This window comes from Geospiza fortis, unplaced genomic scaffold, assembly GCF_000277835.1.
Source record: "Geospiza fortis unplaced genomic scaffold, GeoFor_1.0 scaffold55, whole genome shotgun sequence".
In the NCBI taxonomy this organism is placed as follows: Eukaryota; Metazoa; Chordata; class Aves; order Passeriformes; family Thraupidae; genus Geospiza; species Geospiza fortis.
In genome coordinates this window covers 2,409,126-2,423,470 of record NW_005054308.1, presented here as the reverse complement: position 1 = coordinate 2,423,470, position 14,345 = coordinate 2,409,126, and the positions used below count along the sequence as shown (strand labels likewise).

The following is a 14,345-nucleotide window of genomic DNA, read 5'->3' as shown; positions in this document are numbered from 1 at the left end:
CCACTGTTCAGCCAACACTTTCATTTTGTATGTAGGAAAACGGGCTGCTGCTGATGAGGAATTTTGCCATAAATGGCACAGGAATTAAGGAGCCACACTCAGAAATAAATTCATAACATTTTAGTTTAGTCATTTTCTGATCCTTCTAACAATGCCAGGTAAAACCTGAGTGAAACACAGGGAAAGGGCTGTTTTGAAAACAGGACTTTTCTCCAACCCCTTTAATTTTGTCTAGAAATGTTATTTTCAGTAACTATATCTTTTTTGCCCTATAGATACGGATGAGAAAACAAATCTTAGTGCTCTCATCTCCTGCACTGAATTTCTTCCAGGAGCTTGAAAACTGCCATAGGAACAGCTGAAAATAGTCAGCATGGTCTGAGAGGATCTGTCAAATAAATTGACACCTCCAATGCCTCCTGCCTTAGAAATTACACTCTTCAGCCTGCTCCAAAGTGCTCTTTATTGCCATATATGGTGGTGCTGAAGGGTTGCCTAGAAAATTAGTGCCACTGGAGTTCCCCCTTCAGTGGTGGGTTATTCGTACTGGGCTGTTTCCATCCTCCCCCAGGGAGACAGTGAGCAGGAGCACTGTCCTGCCCTGGTGGGTGGATTTCAGGCAGGTGATGGTGAGATCCAGGAGCCAAACAGGGCTGGCAGCTCTGTGTGGGCAGCTGGGTTGTTATGTCCTATCTCACCTGCAGGGATAACAGACTGAGTCTAACCCTGTGCTGGGAGTGGCAGCACAGTTTCATATTTTCAAGGGCTGAGAGCATATGGACTATGTATCCGTGCTGCAGCTGTGTGGAGATGCCACTCAGGGGAAACTTCTGGAGAGTTTTTGAAGGGTCACAAGAAGTTTGAACCTGTTTGTTTGCCTTGTTGTGTGTTTCTTGGTAATCACACACTCAGCCTGGATGCTAATGGCTGCACAGCTTCTGTCAAGGACTTTAGGAAGAGCTGCAGGTGCCTCCTGCCATTCTTGCAGCCCGTGTAGTTTTGCTGAGAAATAGCTCAGGAGCCAGTGGGGCTCAAATGCCCTAAAGACTCCTGTGTATGTTCAGGCTCACATCTGCTGTCAGGTGATCTGCACACCAAGGTCTCAGAGATAGGTGCTCTGTAGGTGTTATCAGATCATTTTTGGTATTTAAAGAAGTACTGACACTTCGAGTAATCATTGTATTGTAAGGCACCTTGCACAGTAATATTTCACTGGGAGATTAGTTTCCCCATCAAAGGAAGCTCTTCGCTTCCTCAGTTTATTTTTATTTTGTACCCTGCATTCCTTTGAAGGACACTTTCATCTCCAGCCTTGCTGTTCCTCTGTTATCTGCTTTTACTCAGAACTGGGTTGAAGATTGCTGTGGGATCCAAGTGCAAAAACCTGCAGCAATTCACAGAAACCAGGAGTAAAATTTTTAAAGAGGACAATTATTGAGGGAGCTGGATTAATGATCTGTCATCACAATTTAGCTACATTCACCACTGACCTTTCACAGGGAGGATGCTCTTGATAAATGTAGATCATTACTGAGTTCTGACATAAAAACATAATGGCATTCTGTGTTCCTTGGCAGGCTGATCAATATTTTATCTGCCAAAGCATGCAGAAGTGCTAAACAGGATGAATTACGTGGCTGCTGCAAAACAGAGCAAGAAGCAGCATTGCTTGGAGCAGAGCATGTGCATTTGACAGTTATTTGCCACCTTTTAGCAATCACACCTTCATATGCTGGATTTTTCTTTTACTCTTCTCCTGTCTTATTGTTTTTCTTTCCCTCTTTTTTTTTTTCTTTTAATTCAAACGGTTCCAGGCTTCACTGGGTTTGAAAATGCTCTAAACTGATAAGAAGGGCTTGTTTCATTGGAGATCTTCCCCAGCACGAAGAGGGAAATAATGGACTAGAATTGAAGAATCAGTTTAGGGCATAGCAGAATAGCAATTTTAGCTCATCCAGAATCTGTGTGGGTATCTCTCTGTGTGTTGGCTCCCAGCTGTGTGGTGGGGATGGTGCCTGAGTACACACAGGGGTCAGCTGGCAGTACCACACAGGTTCCTGGAACACATGTGGTGGCATTTCTGATGTTCAGAAACCGGACAGGGAAAGATCACTTCAAAACCCCTCTCTGAAGAGCAGCGGTGGTCAGCTAAAATCAGAATCACAAAATCCTGAGTTAAAAGGAGCCCACAAAGATCATCAAGTCTGGCTCCTGGCCCTGCACAGGGTAACCCCAGAAGTGTCACCATGTGCCTGAGAGCATTGTCCAAATGCTCCTGGGGCTCTGTCAGGCTTGGTGCTGTGACCATTCCCCGGGGAGCTGTTCCTGTGTGCAAACACCCTCTGGGGAACAACCTTTTCCTGACATCCAAACTAAACCTCCCAATACAGCTTGCAATTGTGAGCAGAATCCAAGTCCCTGGGAAGCTCTAACAAGGAAACCAAGCTGAGAGACATCCATTAGCAAGACCTACCAAGGAGAGCAGCCTGAGATGAGATAAACTGCTAATGGTGAGTTAGTGTTGCAAAGGAAACTGCTGGGGGCAGTCAGCAGAGAGAGAGGAGAGTGGGGATAAGTGAGAGGGCACACAGACAGCTTTTCTGACATTCTTTTTGCCTAACAGTCAGATCTGTAATACCTGGAAGAACAGAACCAGAGGTGGCAGAAGCTTAAAGAGACAGTATTTAGTAGATAAAGTTGGTAGATGCTTGGCACAGTGTAAGAAGATTACAGATGTCAGGACAGCAGGAGAGAGTTGAGAGGGAAGGAGGGGAAATACAGAGCTTTGCTCTCCAAAATGTGTAAACCAGCTCAGTGTCAGCAGTCTCTAAGGAACTTAGGTTAAAAGATGCAATAATAATGCTTAGTAAATAAGGGGAAGGATCTTTGCTGCAGGAGAATCTTGCTGTCTTTGGTATTGACTTTCCAGATGTTTTGAGTAGCCTGAATGTGTCTCCTCCATAACTTGGCTGAGCAGGCAGTGTCTTTTCTAGGACATCCATGTCTGGTTGCTGAAACACCTTATTTTGTTTGAAATAAATAGCATTAGGTCTGGGTTGTGCAGCAGCACATCAGCTCAGACACCACAAGCACAGATAATTTCTGAGCTTTGGCCAGACTTAGTATAAAGTTATAGTTTCAGGTCAGAGTACATCAACTGACCTGGAGAAGTTTTCCCTCTGTTCTTCCACTACAGTAAGAATAAGTATATAAATTATATATTTATATGCATAAATATATATATATATTACAGTTGTAATGCATTTTTCTATCAATCTTTTGGTTCAGTCAAAGGAACAAATTATCAATCTCACACCCTGGGACAGAACTTTATTGCTTTTACTTGTGTGCTGCTAAACAGCTCAGCACTGCTGGGCTCTGCCCAACTGCTTCTGTGTCACTGCAGCCCTCAGATGTCTGGGGTGTCAGGGAAAACGTGCAAAGGTGTGAGACCCATGCAGTCTGTCACATCCCCACTCTGGAGAGAGGCTTGGGATCCACTTCCAGCAGAGCTGGAGACTGTTATTTTCTCCAGAAGGAAGTGAAGGTATTGATTTGGCAGGGGCTAGAAGCACCTTCTGACTTTCTGCCTGCAGCATATGTTAGCAACATGTGAAACTGGACTTATTTTTTAAATAAGAGACATAATTGTCTTACTGCTGGTTTTCTTTGTTCACCATGGACTGGCCTTACCCTGCTGTGCAGGATGGGGGTCTGCTGGATCCATGACCCTGAACATAGCAACAGTGAGATGGGGAAAAACGTATTATGAGTTTATAGCAGGATTTGGGAATTGCTGCCAGCAGCTGTCACCCGCTCTGTCCTTCTGTGCTTTCCTTTATTTCACTCCTAATGCCCATCACACTTGCCTGGAAGGTGCAGCATGGCTGTGACCCCCAAGGTAAATGGGCACATTTACCTTGGGCTGGCTGGCAGCCCAGATCAGTGTGTAGTTTTTCAAGAAAAGCAGTTTTGTGGTGGCTTTGTTTTCTGAGCATGGAAGAATGCAGGAGGGTTGTAATTCAGTGAAAGGAGATCGCTGTCCCCTGGCTCACACCATACTTGAGGGAACTGGGGGGTTCAGCCAGAGAAAAGAGGCAGAGGGACTTTCTCTATAACTACTTGAAAGAAAGTTGTAGCCAAGAGAGGGTTGATCTCTACTGCTAAGTAGTAAATGACAGGATGAGATGAAATGGTTTCAAGTTGTACCAGGAGAGGCTTAGGTTGAGGATTAGGGAAAAATTCTTTTGGGTTGACTCCATCCTGCCCAGGATCATGGTGGAGTCCCCGTCCCTGCAAGTGTGAAAAAAACCCCATGTAGATGTGACACTTGGGTTAGTGCTGAGGGAGGAAAGCTGGGAAAGCCTTGCCCAGGTAACTGCAAATATCTACCAAAAAAAAGTCCCAGCTGATGAAAACAAACCTGGAGGTGTAAAGAACTGCTTTGGCCTGTCCTTGTGGGGAGCACAAGGTAGGGGGGTCAGCCCACCCAGGTGTCACCATGTACACTGCCTGTAGCACTGCTGGTGCTCACTAATGGAAACCACAAAGCAGAAACAGAAGTGGAAGAAAATTAAATCGCTTTCCCTATCCTCATTAGCCCTAGATACATTTCTGGGATTAACTTTTGATTGAAAATAAAATTCCAACTAGGAGAAAAAATATTATTGCAGTAGCTAAAACAGTATATACAACAGAATAGTTTGATTAAATGGATACAATAATCAGGTTTTCTCTTAAACAAGCTGGTGATTGAATGAAAAAAATATATACTGCCTTCACAAACCATCAGATGACATGGTTGGAAATAAAGAGTCAAGAATAATAAATACAACTAGAAGTAGCTGAATAGCCTTGTTTTTTCTGTAAAACAACTCTGATCCCAAGTGGAACCCAGTGCTTTTTGGAGGTTGTTTACAGGGAAGGAAAAATTTATCAGCTGCTTAATATCCCTGAGCAGCAGGAAGCTCTCCATACTAGATGGGACTGAGTTCAGGGTAGGAAATAAGCCTTGTCTTGCAGTTCTTGTTCATGTAGCAGGAGGGCACTGACCTGGCTGGTGAGCACATGTTCAGGCTCTGTGTCCTCTGTCACCTTCTCAGGTCACAATGCTTTTGAAGTTGTGAGCACAAAATATGAAGGGTGAAAAAAACCCTTGACAGTAGATGGGTTTGCTATCAGAGAAGTGCCTCCCACCTGGAATTTTAATTGGGTTTCAGTTGGAGTGGGACCAAGAGGTCCAAAATGTTGCAGCTCAGCAAGAAAGGGACAGGAACATTAGTTGTCACTGTGCCAGAGTCTTCTGTTATTTTTCAGAGGAATAATGTTTAGAGTCTTTGGGGAGCTGATCTACAAGGGTATTGTCCCTTAAACTGAGGTGGGACCATCTTCTCTTAGATTTAAGAGTAAATCTTAGATTTAATCCAAGAGGATCAGTGATGGGATATAAAGGAAAGGTTTGATTTAAACCCAGTATTTCTGAGAGTAAGGCTTTTACATTATAGGGAAGTTACATTATAGACACAAGGACATCTGAGAGGAACAGCTGGAGGTGCTGATGCTGTTGGTGGGGTGTGGTTGGTACCCACAGAGTGTGGGACAGCTGGAGCCTGAGGGTGCTCCAGGGCCTGCTCCAAGGCTCCTGCAAGGCACCAGCCACTGTGCTCTGCTCTAAAGAAAACAGATTTGCACAGAAGGACAGCTGCCATTTCTCATTCTGCTGAGCTCTGCCAGCCAACAGATGAGCAGAAAAGGGTCATAATATCTTGTACCACTTTGGGCATGCGGATGCATTTCCTTGAGGAGGGGAAGAGCTGGATGCTGCAGGCCCAGCATGAGCTTTCAGGGTCAGGAGGGTTCAATCTGATTTCTTCAGCCAAGCCAGGGTCACTTCAGGGAGAGTGGCTTGAGGGCTTTTCCCTGGTAATAACCTTCTTCCCTGGTCAGGGACAGGACAGTGTTTATTTCAGCCTGCAGCAGGGTGATGAGAGCAGGCACTAGTGACACCACAGCTGCAGGGGCTCCCCACAGCCCTGCACTCCTCACTGTCCTTCCTCTGGCTTTCTACCAGCCCAGGCTGCCTCTGAGGATTCCCTGAGATCAGCCCCATGTTTGACACAGGGTGACAGTCTGAGGTACCAGTTACATTAGCGGAACTTTCTAAACATCAGCTTCCCCAGGTTTATTTTTTTACTTTATGGGATAAATTTATTCATATAGAAAAGCACAGAGCCAATTTAATATTTGTTGGAGTTACAAAACCGAGTGTGGCAGTTTATAACTGAGGCCCTATAAAATCTGGATGGTAACATGCTGGAGAGTATCCCTGACAGCAGGATTTAGAAAATCTGCCAGCTATTACAAAAGGCAACAACCACAGGAGCTCCTCAAGTGCGGAGCTGAGTGGAGCTGAACATACAGACATATGTACCTAATTTTTTCCTTGTATAGGACCTCAGTCCTTTGAAGAGATCAAGGTAAATGCAGATGGTGCAGTGATGCTGTGTTATCTCTCAGGGGACAGGTGCACAATGGCAGACTACAGCCGGCTGAAGAGCATCCTGCTGGACCTGCAGGCTCGGCGGCAGAGCCCGCCCGGCAGCCTGGCCAAGGACAGGCCAGCCCAGAAACGCTTCCTCATTGAAGAGCTCTTTAAGCACTTGGATCTCAACAGTGATGGGCACCTCAGCAGCTCTGAACTGGCTCAGGTAGGTTTACTGTTCAGTGAGAATGGAATTATGAAGTGGATTTTCATTTGAAGTGTGAATTGAATGTAACGCAGCAGCACTCAGGTGGGAATGGTCATTTGTACCTGTCCAGTCAGCAGCAAGTACAGGAGGAAAGTCTAACGCAGTCAGTGAGTCTCTGTCTGCATCTCCCAGCATTGTCTCAAACATTTGAAGCTCATCTCCAAACAAAAAACATGGCAGCTTTCCAGCCCCATCCATCCTCCTCAAAATAGATAATAATCCTTGCTGTGCTGACTGACATCTTCTGAAGTATTTCCCGTTAGCTGGCTTGGGGAGAATCAATTTAGATTTTTTAGGTGCATGGAAGTTAGGCAGCAATCTCTCAGTTCTTCTCCCTGCCTTCTGGACTGTGCATTAGCATAGAGTAATGTGACAGCAAAGTTGGGACGTTTGTCAGCAGGTATATTGTCCTAAAATCCCTGGGCAGATGCTTAAATGTGGATTAGCAGAAACTGATAGAAAAAGTAAGAGCTTGAAAAAACTATTACTTCTAATTTCAGGCATGCTGTGCTGTTGGAATTCATTTGCTTGGTAAAGTGAATCAAACAGCCGTCCTGGGCACTCAGCCTGGGTACTCTGGGTCCTCAACTTGCTCTTTGCACATGCAGACCTGGGAGAACAGTCCTGTAAAATGTCTTTCCATTCCATTATTTCATCCATGAGAAGAATTAGAAGCAAATGCCTTCTAAGAGCCCTTTGGAAACCAGTCCTATCTGGGACCTATTCCAGTTTCCAAAGTTGTTCCTTCATAGAATTGTGGAATAGTTTGGGTGGGAAGGGACCTTAAAGCTGACCTCATTCCACCCCCTGCCATGGGCAGGGATATCTGCCACTGGACCAGGTTGTTCAGAGTTCACCCTCAAGTGTCTCATCTGCACTCTGACTTCCCAGGGAACACAGAGCGTGTTACAGGCACGAGCCTGCTCCTCCCTGGGCTCACTCCTCTCCAAGACAGTTTGTGCTGCATTTTGGTCCTCAGGCTGTTGACAGGATGCTTGATCCTTTCCACACAATGCAAAGTGTCAGTGTAAATTCCCTCAGATCTCAGGGCTATGAATATATGCAATATTTCCTCTGAAGGCAATGATTTTTTCATAGAGACACGGTAGCTATAAGAAAACACTTTTATCTGAATTCAAAGCCAGATTTTACACAGTGGCATCTAAGTGTCTGTTCTATTGTCCAATTTTTTTGCCCTTTTTACATGAAACTTATTTTATTAGGATTTTAAAACTCTCATGGAAATAAAGGTTTGGCAGCCTGCAAGCAATTGTTACTGCAAAGGAACTCAGGCAGTGCTGCAAGGTCTGCCTCGAAGTTCCTCAGGGCTTTGTTTGCAGATGTGCCTGGAGCCCAGGTCTCTCTCACAAGTGCAAACACAGACATTGGCTACTCTTATTTTAATTCTTCTCACTGTTATCAAAATCAGGAAATGTGCCTGAACATCTGGAGCCCACTACAGTTTGATGGACGAGAATAAGTTCAGCCTCAGCCAGGAGCCCTCTCACCCACCCATTCTCCACACAATCTGGCCACCAGCATGGCTGAGCTGACAGTGGGATCACCTCTCAAAAGACAAAATATTGCCTATTAATGCACAATTTAGATAAGCCACAAGTGCTTTTAATCCTGAGCTGTGTCTCTGGTCTTGGGCCCCTTGGTGGCAGCATGGCTGTGTCCCAGCCAGGCTGGGGACACTTCTGTGGGCAGCTCTGGGCTCTCACAGCAGCAGGATTCACAGTTTATTTGTAGCATGCCAATTCTTTATTTTTCTCTTTAGCAAGATGATTTTTATGTGCTCTTACAAGACCAGTTTACCCACCCAGATTTCAAGGAACTTTTTTTTAGGTAATGAGCAATTTTTAATTACCCAGGTTACAGTCTTAACTATTCTTACCTCTTTCTTAGGTAGATTTGTAATTGATTTGCATTAACTCTCTATCTTGAAGCTCTCTGCAACTTTAAATTTCCCCCAAAGATGAGAATTTCATTGCCCATGGGCAGAGGAAGCTGAACTGAACGTGATGCAGTGAGATCTTGTTCCCTCTGACTGCTGGATGAGCTGGTGCTGGGCCTTTGCTTTGTTTCATTTAAAAGAAAAATAGTCTCTCGAGCACTATAACTTTGTCTGCAAGCAAAAACTCAAGGCAGGTAACTTGCACTGCTGCAGTAAAAAGTGATTTTGAAGACCTGGAAGTGGATCTTTAGGAGGCTCATTGCAGAGGGATTCACCCCAAAGGAGAGTCTCTCCAGGGGAGATGGTCCTTCATGATTCAGCACCCATCTGTGTATTCTCCACAGCAGGATTGCTTTGAGCAAAACAATGGCAACAGATGGCCCATCCCCTTCTATTTAGAGCTGGTTTGCCTTCTGTCTGCTGGTAGACCCTATCCAACATTTTCCCTCTGGACCCAACAGTGAAATTGCCATGTAGTTTTGCAACTATGGATATATAAGGCTGTTAACAGTGGTGGTAATTGGAATATTATTTCCATTTAAATCTTTAATGTGTTTTAAAGTCAGATTCATAAATCTACTAAGTGTGTCACAGCTGAAGTGTTTTCCACTGTTTTTTTCCCCTGACATTAAATCAAAAGAACTGGTAAAACTTGTCAGTCTTATGAAAAGTTAATGAATTTTCTATACAAAGGGTAGACAAAGGGAAATTTCCATCTTTAGAGGATTGATCTTGGAAGTTATGGTTGATCTCACTTTTATTGAATATTTTTTACTTGCTAGGTGAAGGGTCATTTTTTTAGCATTATTACTTTAAATTGCTTCAACATAATGGGTCAAGAGTAGAATAGTAAATAAAAGAATCCCTGGCCTACAGGAAAAAGCTTTCCTGTCTGGAAGATGCAACAGTTCAGCAGTTTTCTTCATGTTCTACAATAAATTCAGAGAACCCAAATGAAATGCTGAAAAAAACAAAAGAAGCAAACTCTCAGGGGTTGGAAAAGCACATCAGTGTTGAGTACACCGTCCACTGTTGCCTATTCTAGTCCTAAAATCAGGGACTATTTTGTCCTTACTTACAGAGGAGGCAGGAGAAGCAGACTTTCCTTTTTCCCTGCTGAATATTAATTTTTCAGTCCGTTTTCAAAACGGAAATGCATTTCTGTGCTGCTGGTAAAGGAAGGGGCTCTTCAGTCCATGGTCCATGAAGTGCTGCAGGAATACGAATATCTCTGTAGAAAGCAAATATATAATGATAGATATGATAATTTATCTGACTGACTATCTATCTATCTATCTATCTATCTATCTATCTATCTATCTATCTATCTATCTATCTATCTATCTATCTATCTATCTATCTATCTATCTATCTATCTATCTATCTATCTATCTATCTATCTATCTATCTATCTATCTATCTATCTATCTATCTATCTATCTATCTATCTATCTATCTATCTATCTATCTATCTATCTATCTATCTATCTATCTATCTATCTATCTATCTATCTATCTATCTATCTATCTAATCTCCCCAAAAGGTCATTTCATGGAAAATCTGCCAGGTGAGCCGGGCCAGCAGTGTGTAGCATTGCATTTCATGTGAGGTTACCTGTTCTCTTTGCTGCAGTTGACGAAGAAGGAGGACCTGGAGGGTGATTTACTGGGTTGTACACTTGAAGACCTTCTCCAGTTTGATGATTACAACAACGATGGCCACCTTACCCTGCAGGAGCTCTACACAGCCTTCCGTGAGTCCTTGCTTTGCTCTGTCCTGGCTTTTGAGGCATGGCAATATCTGTGAGGGCACTGTTGTCTTCCTAGACATGGTCAGCCAAGATGATGCCTTTTTTGTCTTTAATGCCATGAAAACATTTTGGAAGGCTTGTTTCCAAGGTGTCTGTGCTCCACAGTGTGGAGCAGGAGGTTGGTACAGGTGTGTCAAGTTTGCTGTTTTCTTCTGTGTTTTGTTGTGCTTCTTGTTGGTGGCAAGGGAGAGATGGTGGCCTGGCCAAGGTCTGTAGACCTGAGTATGTGTTTTGGTTAACCCTAAAGAAACAAGATGGAAACCTGTCCAAAGCTCCTGTGGTAATATGAGTTAGTTTGCTGTGGGGAAGGTATTTACTGAATATTTTGCCTGGGAATTATGTTTTCTACATGTTGTTTCCATGTTAATGAGTGTATTAGAGTTTGCAATTGTAACACAAATCTCAGCGTCCTGTGCAAGGATTGGGGGAGCACAGAACTACTTAAACAGGATTGGGGATCACAGAGCTACTTAAACAGTGGGATACAATAAATATTTCTGTTATCTGATTTATCTTTATAAATAATTCTTGATTCAAGGTAAGCATTTGTTGAAGTCCTTCCGTAGAAAAGGCCCACACTGTCTCCATCTGGGTGATAGAAAGTTGTATTGTTGCCTGTTCCTTTGGGATATTGAAGAAAAAGGGAAATGGGCAGGGTTATTCATTAATCAGGGTAGTGAGCTACAGAGGACTTGGGTGTGGTTAATACATTGTGGCTGAAACTGAAGCAGGATTCAACCACTGACTCTGTTGAACGCAGGGAAAGGGCCAATAACAAGTTGGTTACCTTTTAAGCAGGATTCTTTTCTAGAGAGAGTGATCTCTGTTTTCTTGATTTACAGCTGTTCATTTAAAAAACTCAATTCAGATAATAATCACAGAATGGTTTGGGTTGAAAGGGACCTTAAAGATTATCAAGTTCCATCCCCTGCCATGGGCAAGGACACCTGGCACTATCCCAGGTCACTCCAAGCCCTGTCCAACCTGGCTTTGAACCCTTCCAGGGATGGGGCAGCCACAGCTGCTCTGGGCACCCTGTGCCAGGGCCTCACCACCCTCACAGGGAGGGATTTCTTCATAAAATACCCAGTCTAGCCCTGCACTCTGTCAGTTTGAAGCCGTTCCCCCTTGTCCTGCCATGCCCTTGTCAAAAGTCCCTCTTCAGCTCTCCTGTAGGCAACCTTTAAATATTGGAAGGTGTTTAAAGTGCTTTAAGATTAGCCCCAGTTGTCACCATGGACCTGTTTGAACCACACATGCATTTAATTCAACACAGCAGATATACAGTGAAACATAAAATCTTATACATTAAGAAGGCATAAAGTGTAATTAACCCAGCTATAAAGGCTTGACATGCAGTTATTTGGGAGCATATTTAGATCAATGGGTTCTCAAAGTCACATCAAATTAAACCTAAATTCCAAGAATTATTTCTGTGGGTTTTGGTTCAGGGAATTTTAAGTAGGCAATGAAAGTAAGACAAGTACAAAATATTAACCAATTAATAGCAATAATATTGATAAACTACACAATTATCTTAACAAAACACAAGGTGTAACAATGACTGTTTGTCAGAGGAATTTGGTATCTGAACAGAATTGCTCACCAAGTGAAGCTGAAAACTAGGCTGACTTCTCCATTTTCAGTTTTCCCAGAATCCTGATTTTATCAAGAGCAGGTAATGGCTCACCAGCTTTTAATTTAAAACCAAAGTTAATTTACTTGCAACTTTTGAAATTTTGGGGAACCTGGAAGGAAATTTAATGCCTGATTGAAGTATATTTTTTCCCTTTACTTTATTGAATGATATAGGAAAAAATACTTTAAACACTTAAGGGCACACTTTGGTTTATGAAAATTTTGTTTATCAGATTTCTGCTTTGTTATGAGTCAGAATTTGGCTTGCAGCACTAAAGATACATCAAATGTGCATCCTGCGCATTTCCCCTATTTTTTGCCTATTAGAGAGATCTTTTTGTTGCCTGAAGTTCACCCAAGCCATGAATTGTGGCTGCCACAGGCTGGCAGCAAGGTATGGGCACGGCTGCACAGCAAGCTGAGTAACATAATTACAAGAATTCAGTGACATCAGAAAGTCTCAATCGAATTTATCCTCTCAAACTCTGTCACATCTGTTTTGGTGCTCTGTGCTCTGGTGGAGTGTTGCAGTGTTGGAGAGGTTTGAAAATGACCTTGATAATGTGAAGAGCTTCCCCATCTGACATTCCTGTGCTGCATTAGAAGTTGTATTTCATTTTAGAGAGTCTTGTGGCCTTGCTGTAACTCACAGGGCCACTTTCTCTCACTCCATGTGTGTCTCTTGCTTTCCCTTGATCCATCCTCTCTCTAAGACTTTCAGGGACCCAAAGGTTATTTTTCTTCCTCATCCTGTTGATCATCTGTAAATAAATGAAAAGTGCATGAATGAGAAAAATCTCGTCTTACATTTTCTGAAATGTGGTTTTGCCAGTACAAGCACTACATCTAATAGGTGCTGTTTTTAATCATAACTTCTAACCATGCTAATAGTTTTCTTATGCATTTTAATGCACAGTTTTGGATTGTGGACAGAAATAGTGGCCTTCTTTCTAAACCTACCATCTTTCTTATGGTTTTCTGAAAGTTCTTTTGTTCCTTAATCCCAAGAATAGAACTGTTAAGCATTTTCTTGCATCTATGAGGATGACTAGAAATATCTGTTAACACAGGATTGAAGTGTCAACTTTCAAATTGTCTTAATCATACACAAGTAGTGCACGAGACAGATGAAACACTCTCCTGGCAGCTCTGGTAAGAACCACTTGTAGGTGTCTTCTAATTCCTCATTAATAAACTTTTATTAGATAAGGAGTCTCAGGACCATCATTATTAAAAAAAAATTGATATGATGATCTTGAGATTTTTCACATGCCAAAAATAGAGTACTAGAAAGATTGTTTGTCTGTTGTCTTTTCTTTAAGTTGTCACAAAGATTCAATACATGACTAATAAATGAAAGGCTTAGATGTCATAGGAGCTAAAGCAGTGCATGCATCTAATTGATCAGCACAGAGATAGCCTGGTGAGTTGGCAAGCACATCACCCAGCTGAGTCACACTTTTAGGAATGCTCAGATGGGTGGTTTTTGGATATAACTTCTGGCACTGTATCTCACTGGAGGTCATTAAAATTAGGCATGACACTTCTCGCATTCCTGATGTCTTCCCTAACGGGCAAGTGGCAGGTTGGCAGATGTGAAAGCCCAACTTAAGAAAAAAAGTCTGTGTAATCTTCTAGATCTGTATCCTCCTCATCATCATCATCAATATGGACAGGTCAATTTGCAATAGAGATAATTGAGGGAGAGGGAAAAGATGCATTCCATCAAAATGCCTTTATCCTGTCAACACTGTTTAGCTAATAAGGAGTTATTAAACCAACAATAAAATCCCCTTAAATTCTAGATCATGGCCCATTAAAGTACTTTCCTGATGTCATAGCTGGACCAAAACAACCTACAAATGAAGTTTGAAAGAAAAATACTGGTTTGTTATTTTTCAGTCCAGTTGTTATTTGCCATGGTCTGTTGCATATAAGTTACATGTAGACAGAAAATTGCTGTTTCTGTTAGATGAGAGGCTTGTCATCCATGGATATATTGCTATGTAAAAAACAAAAGTATGGACATTTTTCATGCAGGAATGAATGCAGCAGCAGCTGCAGGATTAATGTGCTCTTCTCTTAACTCCAATTAAGGAGTATAAGACAATGTTTTTCTTTACTCCCTGACTCTGTTTTAGGTCAAATCTTCCTTTTTAAATATGTCCTTAATATTAACCAAAAAGGCAC

At 42.6% G+C, this 14,345-nt stretch overlaps 1 protein-coding gene across 2 annotated transcripts in view; it reads left to right on the top strand.

Annotated features, from left to right (window-relative positions):
* Window positions 1–14,345, top strand: part of FSTL4 (follistatin like 4) — a 204,073-nt gene that overhangs the window by 97,786 nt on the left and 91,942 nt on the right. For both annotated transcript variants that reach the window (XM_005418682.3, XM_005418681.3), the window contains exons 4-5: window positions 6,517–6,707; window positions 10,340–10,460. In XM_005418682.3, the coding sequence (XP_005418739.1) occupies window positions 6,517–6,707; window positions 10,340–10,460 (312 nt within the window). The remainder of the gene's footprint in view (window positions 1–6,516; window positions 6,708–10,339; window positions 10,461–14,345) is intronic.